Here is a 12,116-nt window from a genome sequence, read left to right as displayed (position 1 = left end):
CACGGGCCTTCATTTATATCTTCCTAACATATGACTACCACTCAGGTGGACGGTCTATACTTTTCTGACATGTTCTGTTGCTGTGCTGAACGTAAAACTGTGCTATGAAGTGTAATCTTGTCCTTTGGACATAAACCACCTTGATTCTGATTTTACCCATTTTTCCACACTTGAACACATACTTCCCTCTTCAAATAATCAACAAAATACTTAAACCAGTGTGGCTGCAAGACTGCTTACAAGCAGGTTAAGGAAATTTCCTTGAAGGTGGACACTGATAATTTCTTCAGAATTCTGTCACTGTATTTTTTGAGCAGCTGATACAGAACTAAACGGGATTCAGCCCACTACATGGGCTTGGAGGCTAATCACGATTGTAAGATGCACACTGGAGAGCAAAACCATAAGGGCTTTAGGTGATGGTCTTATTAGATGGTCCATTACAGCATACAGAATCACATCATCACTCTCGCCTTGCAAGTAAAGCAATCTGTCACTTTTCACTAATGATTATCCGTTCCGTCAACATTATTTACTGAATGCCTCCTACATATAAGGTGTTGTGTTAGGAACAGCGAGGAGTAGAACGTCAGATCAGACAGGAATTCTGCCCTCAAGGAGCTTGTAGTCTAGCATGGGGATATTAGGCATAAACACAAAGAACTAAAACAAAGGTGGACCTTGATAAATGCTAAGAAGAGTCAGGAGGAAGGTCAACTTACAGCTCTAAGATGGGGGCAACAAGGATTAGGATAGTGGCCGGGGAGAAGATTAGAGTGAAGCATGTTCTACCATACAATGCAGCTCCAGAAACATCACACTTATTTAGAAGACAAGAAAAAGTGGGGGGCGGGGGTGCAGGAAGAAAAAGAAAAAGTTCTAATAGGTGTACATTAACACCCTTCAGCACCATTCTCTGTCAAATCTGTTAGTTGTAATCGGCAGGGATAATTTAGATGTAATCCAATCCAAGAAACATAGATTAACTTGAATGGTTCTGCAAAGGGTACCAAAAGCAGGCAAAGTCATGAAAGTGTACTGAGTGACATATTGAAATAAGTGATGTGGCAGAGAAACCTGAGCAGATTGCTGCCGAACAATGAGGAAATCAAGACTGTGCTGTGCCTGGCAGCTCTCCTACAGCTGCAGCTGCTCATGTTACGACAGAAGGCTGGGGACAGAAGACATGGTCAAACAGCCCGCAAACAAGTTTTCTTTAGACTGCAATTAGGAAGTAAGGAAACCTCTGAAGTAAAGATATGATGAGGGTTACACTTTAAACCTTCACTGTCTAGTAGTAAATGGTTAGTCACAGTCTGGCTTCTGTGCCCAAGCTTACCCATAATATGTTAATAACAGAAGTATTAATATTGCTAACATTTGAGACTTGTTAGGTGCCAGGTACTATTTTAAGTTTGCTCTCTACGGTATTTTAGCATTTTCTCTAGTTTTTCTCCTAAACGCTATAAAAACTCACACGGTAAATAAGCTGGTAAGTTAAGTGACTCTTTGATGTCACTGGACCGATTTTAGGGGGTACTCTCATGTTTTCTATTAGTAGTTCTCCTTGTTTTTGTATCATATTCCCAAATATCTTAGGTCACCTGATATGTGTTTTATCAATGAATCAATCAGTTTCTATGTCTGAGTACATAACTACCAGTATTAGGTACCTTACTTTGTAACAATGTTGTTTTAATTAGAATGATTTACCTGGCAATAAACATACAGGATTACTATTTACGTGTTAAGAATAACATTGCAGTGGCCCCCAAAGCACTTCTGTTTAAAAAAAAAATCACTGATTGTGAGGAATTTTCTTCTTTCCTTAAAAAGTAAATGCTTACAGTAAAATAAGCTTTTAATAAAATTTCCCAAGGAGAAAAAGTAACTTTGAACCTGGGGATGGGATGGAGGAAAATGCTAAAATGCATCACTTTAACTGTACCTTTAAAAATAAGTCCCAAAATTTTCATGGGAAGGAGAAGATAAATTTTAGTTTAAAGATCATAGTTAATTTTGAAGTCATAAAATATCCTCAAAGAAACTTTTTTAGGGATAATTACTCAGTATATTCAGAATCTTTATAATTCTGAAACTAGAAACAGGGAATTCCAAAGTTGAATTCCAGAGACTGGAATAGGTCTTTTGATCTTGCAGTTTGCAGATGAGCTGATAAAATCTGAGAAACTAAGCAACTGCTCAAGTTTATACAGCTACTTAATGACAAAAGCAGGATTAGAGGTTAGACCTAAATCAAATCTCTCTATAATATTGAATGATTCCCAAATATCCCACATAATTTACTACCAATGCATAAAATTATAAGGCACCATAATGCACTGACATATATTATTTGTATCATCATCAGTAAAAGACATTTAAAAATCTATTCCATTACCATACAACCCTACCACCGATGCAAAAGTAACCTGTATAGGGGCTTCCCTGGTGGCGCAGTGGTTAAGAATCCGCCTGCCAATGCAGGGGACACGGGTTCGAGCCCTGGTCCGGGAAGATCCCACGTGCCACGGAGCAACTAAGCCCGAGCGCCACAGCTACTGAGCCTGTGCTCTAGAGCCTGCGAGCCACAACTACTGAGCCCGCGTTCCACAACTACTGAAGGCTGCCTAGAGCCTGTGCTCTGCAACAAGAGAAGCCACTGCAAGGAGAAGCCTGCACACTGCAACAAAGAGTAGCCCCGGCTCGCCGCAACTAGAGAAAGCCTGCATACAGCAACGAAGACCCAACACAGCCAAAAATAAATTAAATAAATAAATTTATTAAAAAACAAGTAACCTGTATAGACTTCTAGGCTCTGCCAAAGGTTAAAGCTGAAAAGTAATGGGCCCACTGGAAAACAAAATTCTAGTAAGCATCATGGTTAAAAATAAAAGTCTACATTACTTTTTTTAAAAATAGGAATGCAGGAGTCCATGCTGCTAACAAATGCACAAATATTTATGCCATGTGCCAACTTGTAGATGTGGAGAGAGTGCTGGAGATGGAATAATGACCATTTTCAATGATTCTAGAAAAGAAGGACCCAGGCAAGAATCACCAATGAATATGAAATCTAAAGGAAATTTTTGATGAGGAGAAACATGTTTGCATGGCCTCAAAGCATCTCCCCCACCCCCAAAGGCTTATCGATTGTAAGAGAAAAGTTCTAACTACAGTGGAGAAACCGGCCAACCCCTTGACTGGGTGAAAAAAATTCGCATCATAATGAAGGGCAGATGGACATCATGCACCTGCCCATGGCATGACCTGAAAGGACACGACATCACCAATGTCACATTCTGGCCTGGAATGCAAAACCCGCAGCCCACCATGAGAAAACATCAGACATACCAGACAGACACTGTAATATGAGAAATATTCCATTAAAAAATAAGGTGGCAGTGTTGCATAGTCTTCAAAAATGATGATGTCATAAAAGGCAAAGAAACGCTGTGGAGCGGTTCCAGAGTAGAAGATAATTAAATGGCATCCATGACCCTAGACTGGATCCTCTACTGGAGGAGGAAAAATACTATAAGGGACATTACTGGGCCAAATGATAAAAATAAAATACAGATGGCAGAGTAGATAAAAGACTTCTTTCATGCATAAATTTAATGAAGTTGATAACTGTGATAACAAAAGGCCATGATATAGATAACCTACTCTCAAAGAGTTCAAAAAAATTATATGTGTGTATACATACATATATATATATATATATGTATATATACACACACACACACACACAGAAAGCAAACAGTACAGCAAATAGGGCAGGAGGTTAATACTTGAACCCAGGCAAACGATCAACTGGAGTTGTACGTATTTGTCTTATTCTTGCAAATTCCTTTAAGTTTGAAATTATTTTCAAATAAGAAGTTAAAAAAAAAAAAGCTTAGAAACATTTTCATTCCTTTTGAGGGAAAAGTTGAGACAGCATTAAGTTTACAGAAATATTCCAACTTAGGTTGGGGGGACTTGGAGAAAATTACCAAGCTGAAAGCAAGGAATTTCACGTTGCCAAATCTGTGCTTAACGTAAATGGTAGCTTTAACTTCATATCTAGAACAATAAACTCAGAACAGTCCCTAGGTTGGTGGTGAGATGGAGCAAACCCAACCCACTGCAGACAGAGTCCGAGGACACTCACCGGGCTGGCCGTGAGCAAGGGCGCCGACTGGCCCAGGACCTGGCTGCGCATGCGCACGAGGTTGGACGTCTCTGCAGAGGTTGCCCAGGCCTGCCCCGCCACTGGGTTTGGAAGGAGGTACCTCCCTGTTGGAGTTAAAGAGAAGACAGTATGAGTAGCAGGCAGAATGGCAGTGCTTCCCTAGAAATGGCATCCTTCTTCTATACCACTTCTGCCATACGTTGCAATTACATTGATGTATAGCAACCAGAAGCAAATTGTTTTAATTAAGTTGGGAGATCTAGTTGCAAGTTCTGACCCCGATTTTCCACATAAACTCAGGTAAACCTCTTCACCTCCAGCATCTGTAGCTTCTTGTTACTGTGCCGAGGATATATATAAGTATACAAAGCATTCTTACCACCATAGAAATAAACATGTGCATTTACAAATGTACTTTTAAAATATCTAATACAGAAAGTGATCTAGCAATCAACTAGAAAAGTGTCTACAAAGATCATGACCAATAAAAGGAAGAGCTGTAAGTCTTTCAAGTTGAAATGGGGCTTGTGCCCCTTTCTCCCAGCTTCTCTCTGTGAAGAACTGGTGTATATCCAACCATGTCCACAGGACAGGTGATGTAACCCAGTTGCATAAATCGGGACATTGTTAGTGTAGGTTCACTGAGCAATTTCCATCAACCTTGAACTCTCATATATATGTGTATATCTTTAAAAGTCAAACAGCTGAACCAGCTCACACTGTATTACTTCTTTAGTACATGAATTAGACTAGTTATCCACACACAAGATATAAGCCTTTAAGTTAGGAGGGACATGAATATTCACACAGTAATGAAGCTCAGTAAAAGCAGAGACCATGTTTGATTTTTATCTGTAGCACAATGACTGGTCATAGTAGGTGCTCATTAAATATTTGTTGACCGATGAAAGAACAAGTGGGTACGTCTCTCCCAAAAAACACGTGAAGACAATGAAAAGACGGCCGGCAACCCGTAGAATCTCATCTACGGGCTGCACGTGTGGGGACTCCAGCTTTGCAGCTCCCGGAATCGTGAGGGACTGCAGCACGTGTGGCTGGTGGCCCTGCAGCAGAAGTAACATTCGTGCCCTGGATTCTCCCCAGCAGATCTGTTCCTTGTAAAAGAACCCCCCTCTCTTTCCTCAGGCATGCACTTAACAAGCACCCACTGGTTAATAACTACTGAAATACATTAACTAGTGTGAAAATTCATATTTTATGGCAAGACAAGAAAAACGTAAACATAAAAAATTTTCTCTGCCCTTTGGCCTCCTCTCTCCCCTCTACGGTGCACTGTGTATCTTCGTTACGCATCCACCAAACCTCTCCATCAGCAGGCATACCTGCTCAACCATAAACAGCAACATTCTCCTAGCACCAACAAGACAACTCCTTAAAAGATAACATTCCTTCTTAATCTTGTAAGGGGCTGCAATGACGCATGACCCACTACTCACCTTGTCCTTGCTGATCTGGATAATGCAAACTATCTATATCATTTAATGTACAGACCTCTGTCTCTAAAAACCTACTTAACTGTGCTTTGACCTCTAATGGGTAGAACAGTTCTCAGAGCTCTCTGAGAGGCTGTTCCCAGGTTATAGTCCTTAATTTGGCTTGAATAAAGTTTTCCATTTCTTTCTTAGATCAACTGATTAATTTTTTCATCGACACTAGTTTGCTATTAGTGCACAGGCTAACTGGCAGTACAGGAGCTAGGGTCAGCTCCCATCAACTGTCCATGTTAAGAGGTCTAATGCTGGGACTTCCCTGGTGGCACAGTGGTTAAGACACCATGCTCCCAATGCAGGGGGCCCAGGTTCCATCCCTGGTCAGGCAACTAGATCTCACATGCAACTAAGAGTTTGCATGCCACAACTGAGGAGCCTGAGTGCCGCAACTAAGGAGCCCACAAGCTGCAACTAAGACCTGGCACAACCAAATAAATAAATAAATATTTTTAAAATAAGAGGTCTAATGCTCTAATCTAAGTGCTTTCAAAAATTTGTATTTTAATTGCAAAGGAAAAATATGTCTTATTTTGCCAAAATTGTTCTCTTACTCTCGTATTATATAGTGAAAGCACAGACTCGAGAGAAAACTAGATCTACTTTTGAGATCTTCACTTGTAGCTCAGTGATACGGGGAAGGAAGTGAGTCAACCTCTCTTGGCCTTGGTGTTTCCATCTCTAAAATGGAGAGCATAGGATTGACTATGTCAAGTTGTTGAGGGGATTAGTGGGTTTTTTAAGTGAAGCACTCAGTACATGTTAGCTATTTAGCCATAACAGCAGTAAAAATGACAAGTATCTTTTTTGCTTGGGTTTGGTTTCTCTTCACTCTCAAGTAGTAAATGTAAATATATATATATATTTAAAGATCACCTATAATCATACCAGGGAAAACCACTATCAACATTTCAGTAATTTTTCTGCCAGCCTTTCTTTCTGTAACCTGTATTTTCTTGCAAAAATGGGATCATACTTATTTTTGTCACCTGCCCGCCACAACCCCACATAATAGATTGTGATACTTTCCTAGAAAATAAATGCAGCAAATACCAATTAATTGAAGCATAAATGCTATCACTGAAAATTCAAATATAATTACCCTCTATGGTTCCAGTCACCATCTTGAACCACTCATATATATTTTTATGTGAAGGATGTATTACATTTAAAGTCTAAAATTTAAAAAATTCTTTTCTTTGCCTTATTTTGAAACATTAACTAAAAGCTGGACTAACAGGGGTTTTGGTAAATCGGCCCCATTTAGACCCCAAAGCAGGACATTAAGAAAGAAGGACAGGAAGACCACAGACTGCATTTAGGAATGCCAACATCAGTAGTACATGAATAAATGATTTCTTTAACATAGAAATAACTCCCACTATTTGAAAAACATTACTTGTTAAAAATATACCAACCTCCAGTCATCAGAATCAATAGGGTTTCCCCCACCTCCACCACCCCGGTCCCTCCTGTGTCTTTCCCTATATTTTATATTTTATATATTTTTTGGTTCATGTTTCAGAAAAGGCCTGATAGGAGGTATAGAAGCTACGTGATGTCAAGATTTATATAATGGAATGAATCTACTCTGGCCTCACCACTGCTCTGCCCCAGATGCTTCGTTTTAAAGAAAACTTGGGGTAGAAACAAAAACACTAGAATCTAATATAATCATGGAAAAATTTGAAGGGCTAACATTTTAATTCACTACAGAATTCTGTAAGTCACTTTTTTTTATTCTTTTAGTAGAAAATAATTATTAGACTATAACCCTATAATCCCCCTGAGATGAAAAAATAGGTATTTATTTCTGTATCCCTAGGACCTGGCATAGTGCCTGGAACTTAGTAAGTGCTCAAAAAATGTTTGTTGACTGACATGCAGTTAAAGTACACTATTTGATTAATAACTGATCAAGTCTAAACAGGAACAATAAAACTGAACAGATGATTTTCTTAAATTTCATTTGTAGTATACTATAATAGCTAAAATACATTGAGGACTTACTATATGCCAGGCACTGCAACATCTTAACCACGCTTTTGGGTGCTAAGTAATATTACCTCCACGTTAAAGCCCAGAGAGGTTACATGATTAGACAAGGGCACACAGCTAATAAGTGGGCAAAACCAGGATTCTTACTCTGAAACCCAGATCCCACCACAGGAAAATATTCATCACATATGCTTAGGTGAAAAAACAAGTTATAAGACAGGATAATTCTATATTTTAAAGTAAATAATATGTATTTTACATACTATTTGAAAAATAATTTTTCAAATAAAAATTATTTTCAGAAAATTGTCTGAAATGATAGGAAATGGTAGCAGATAGGATTAAATGAGATAATGCACTTAAGGCACTCAACCTGGGACATGGAAAGCAGTCAATACACTATGACTCTTCACGTTATCCTGAGAACTTTACAGTTCCATCGATGCATCCCGACCACCACCACCACCACAGCAACGATATAAAACATGGTAATGGGTTCTTAGACCAGATCACAAAAGAAAGAAAGAAAAAAATAATGACTAGGATTAAAATAAAGACTAGTATTTCTTTGTGGAAAGGAAATAGCAAATTCAGAATTGTTATCTCTAGCAGGGAAAATGGGGAATACATCCAGGGAGGAGTATTGCTGTAATATTTTATTGTTTAAAAAGTTATCTACAGGAAATAATGGGATCTATTAGTTGAACTTAAAAGTTTAAAGTATTACGTTTTCACTTGTAGTTTTTTTTTTTTAATTTATTTTTGGCTGCGTTGGGTCTTTGTTGCCTTCTCTAGTTGCGGCGAGTGGGGGCTACTCTTCGTTGTGGTGGCTTCTCTTGTTGCGGAGCACGGGCTCTAGGCGTGCAGGCTTCAGTAGTTGTGGCTCGCGGGCTCTAGAGCGCAGGCTCAGTATTTGCGGCACACGGGCTTAGTTGCTCCACGGCATGTGGGATCTTCCCAGACCAGGGCTTGAACCCGTGTCCCCTGCATTGGCAGGTGGATTCTTAACCACTGTACCACCAGGGAAGTCCCTTCACTTGTAGTTTTAATAAATTCAGTATTAATATTTTTAATATATCTGAAGGATGTGGCAAATATTAAGCTTTGATAAAGCTGGCTGGCAGGTATTTGAGGTTGGGACTAAATTATTCTGTATTAATTTCTGTATGTGATATTATATAATATTGCTTTTAATGATTCCTATCAAAAAAATGTGCTTCATAATCGAACATGGCAAACTAGCCAGGAGCACATTCCCTCCACTCCTCAAAATGGTAGCTCCTCAGGCCGCATCAGGGAGGGGTCTGGGCTGGGGAAGCACGGAACCAGGGAACAGGTTCCACAGAGAATGGGAGCAAAAGGGAACCATGAGAACCCTCATCCTGGTCCCAACATAAAAGTCACAACAGCTGTGACTGGTAGATGCCCCCTTTCTGAAGCCAGTGGGAGGGCAGAACAAAAGCAGGGACGGCCCTGAATAAACCCTCAGTGCAGGCGACCCCTGTGTATGCTAGCATCGTTGCTCGATGAGCCAGGGCATGCTTCAAGTAGGAAGCCAGACTCTGGACAGACCCAGAACAAGCACTGGGGGAGGGGACTCAAGGAACCAGAGCCACGTCCCTTCTCTTCTCTCCATATGCGCCAAACCACACTTTGAACCTTTCAGTTTTGTTAGATCTCACAGAGCACTTTCAAGCAAGCCGAGACCATGGCCAATGGGACAAGTATGCTGTCTTCTCTAAAATCACTCAGTCTAACTCGGCCACATATGTTTTTGTTTTTGTTTTTTTTTTTTTAATTTATTTATTTATTTTTGGCTGTGTTGGGTCCTCGTTTCTGTGTGAGGGCTTTCTCTAGTTGTGGCAAGCGGGGGCCACTCTTCATTGCGGTGCGCAGGCCTCTCACTATCGCGGCCTCTCTTTTTGCGGAGCACAGGCTCCAGACGCGCAGGCTCAGTAGTTGTGGCTCACGGGCCTAGTTGCTCCGCAGCATGTGGGATCTTCCCAGACCAGGGCTCGAACCCGTGTCCCCTGCATTGGCAGGCAGATTCTCAACCACTGCGCCACCAGGGAAGCCCTGTTTTTGGTTTTTTTTAAACATCTTTACTGGAGTATAATTGCTTTACAATGTTCTGTTAGTTTCTGCTGTATAACAAAGTGAATCAGCATATATCCCCATATCCCCTCCCTCTTGCGCCTCTCTCCCTATCCCACCCCTCTAGGTGGTCACAAAGCACCAAGCTGATCTCCCTGTGCTATGCGGCTGCTTCCCACTAGCTATCTATTTTACATTTGGTAGTGTATATATGTCAGTGCTACTCTCTCAAGGCCACATACGTTTTATCTGTTGCTATCTCATATGTAAGTCTAATCTCGGTAACAAGACCATAGGTGTGCCTGGTCGAAGATAAACAAAGTCAGACACTACTTAAAGCGGTAAGGACAGATTTTAATCAGTAATAACCACTGCAATAGGGAGAAAGAGTCCAGCATGGACTCTACTCATCTTCGATTGGTACAGAAGTAACTGGGTGTTTTAACAGGAGAATGAGGGAGTAGGGCAGGCAGCAAGCAAGGGCTGGGTCGAGCCAGGGAAGTGAAAAACAGGAAGGGTTAGTCAGTGTAACTGCGATCAAGCCAGCTCTGTGGGCTAGCTGGCAAGGACCGAAGTTTGGATTCTACCTTTCCACAGAGACTGGGAGACAGAGGCCCTATCTGTTGGCATGAACAAATAGTAAAATTTTTTGGTAGCCTGGAGTTTTCTGAGGCAGGCACTTTAAGGGGATCAGGGTTATCCTAAGGATGTGGCCTTGAGCTGTTAGATACTGTTAGTGTTTGTTCGAGTCTTTGTAGGCCAAGGTTGGGGGGCCTAATTGAGAGAGAGGGCTCCGAGAAGCCTGGTGAGGGTTTGGTCAAGGAGAGACTTGGTCAGCCTTCCATTTTTTTGTTACTTCAATAGACCCTAACTCATGTTCATTAACAGATCAGTTTTTGAACTAAGTCTGAACTAACTTTTGAACTTAGCCCATATACTTATCTTATATGTCTTCAAACCTTCATACAAGACATAAAGCTCCTTGCCAATAATGGTAAAAATAATTGCTCTAGTTAGGGGTGACACAGAGTCATATTGCTGAGTGCCTATTCTGACCCCCCAAACTGATTCCATCACTTATTCATGAACGTCTCCAAGCCTCGTGTTCCTCAGCTGTAAAATAGGGGTAAAACTTATGGGGAGGTTCTAAGATTAAAAAAGAAAATACATCATACAATGGGCATTCAATATATATAAACTTAAAAAAATAAACACAAAGAGATATGCAACACATGAGGGATGACAAGGTGAGCAAGAAATAAAATTCTGTTAATTATTTGGAACAAACAATAAAATTAGGAAGCGTTTATATACATATGTAATGAAATGTTTATCATCCTGTCATGAGTTAGATTTTAGATGTCGTTATACTTGCACAAGTCTCATCTGTAGGAATCATATGAATGTTACAAATTAGAGGGTCTGTTAGCACAACACACGGGATGTTTTATTCCTGCCTGGACCCCCATTAGTGTTAATAGGGAAAAGAGGACAACAGATGGATTTAAGGCAGTCATTAGAAGGCATTAGCATTGTGCCATAGTTGGTAGTGATTACATCAAACTTTACACAAATTCACTTTCTGATGACTACCAAGAGCCTCTAAAAAGTGTGTTGCTGCTATATTCATGCATCATTTGCTGCCTACAATTTAAGAAAATTAGCATCTGTCAACTGCATTATTCAGCTGCACAGGGTGGAAATTAATGGACAATACTATTCCCTCTTCGTTGTAGGAGAGGTGAGCTTGCCTAGCGCTCTGGCTGCTCTATTTTAATACCACATCGAGCTTTCTGTCACAACTGGAAATTTGATCAGCTCTGTGTTCTTTGGAAACACATTGCTAAAATTCCAATATGCTTATTAAAACATTTATTAGATACTGTCTACTGACATAACTAGAAATTTAAAGGCAATAAATAGAGGTCCATATTAAAGCTGAAATCTGTTGGCCAGAGTGAAACAAGAATTTGTCAAGCTTCAACCACAGAGCTATGGGTTATTGGAATGGGCTTTTTATACTGGTTATCGTTTCTCTTTTGGTCACAGGGCCTCTACTTAACAGAATAAGTAGAAATATCTCCAGCCATTTATATATGACAATAAGTAGATTACTAAGACTCAGCTTGTGCCTTGGTCTACTTAGGGTACATATGGTCTTTTTCCTGGAATGGGTTTTCCTTTGTTTTCATCCTGAATTTCAAAATAACAAGAAGCAAGACCTCCATAAAGAGGTCTTCAAATGTGAGATACATGCTTTCAAAGCACCCGGAAGCTTAAAGTATCCCTCTGAAGTACGAAAATATCAGGTCAGAAATAATTTCAGCAGAAATTAAATA

General features: G+C 40.1%; 1 protein-coding gene and 1 long non-coding RNA gene across 10 annotated transcripts in view; one reads left to right on the top strand and one right to left on the bottom strand.

Annotated features, from left to right (window-relative positions):
- Positions 1 to 12,116, top strand: part of LOC309619442 — a 670,492-nt gene that overhangs the window by 260,960 nt on the left and 397,416 nt on the right. The window lies entirely within an intron of this gene.
- Positions 1 to 12,116, bottom strand: part of MAST4 (microtubule associated serine/threonine kinase family member 4) — a 569,187-nt gene that overhangs the window by 360,645 nt on the left and 196,426 nt on the right. For all 9 annotated transcript variants that reach the window (XR_014238618.1, XM_082373007.1, XM_082373009.1 and 6 more), the window contains exon 3: positions 4,157 to 4,281. Coding sequence is in view for 8 of the 9 variants with exons in the window: in XM_082373007.1 (XP_082229133.1) it covers positions 4,157 to 4,281 (125 nt within the window). In the remaining variant the exon portion in view is untranslated. The remainder of the gene's footprint in view (positions 1 to 4,156; positions 4,282 to 12,116) is intronic.

The sequence above is a fragment of the Balaenoptera borealis genome, assembly GCF_965194805.1.
Source record: "Balaenoptera borealis genome assembly, chromosome: 2".
Classification (NCBI taxonomy): Eukaryota; Metazoa; Chordata; class Mammalia; order Artiodactyla; family Balaenopteridae; genus Balaenoptera; species Balaenoptera borealis.
The sequence above is the reverse complement of the archived record's forward strand: the minus strand, read 5'-3'. Positions and strand labels throughout refer to the sequence as shown.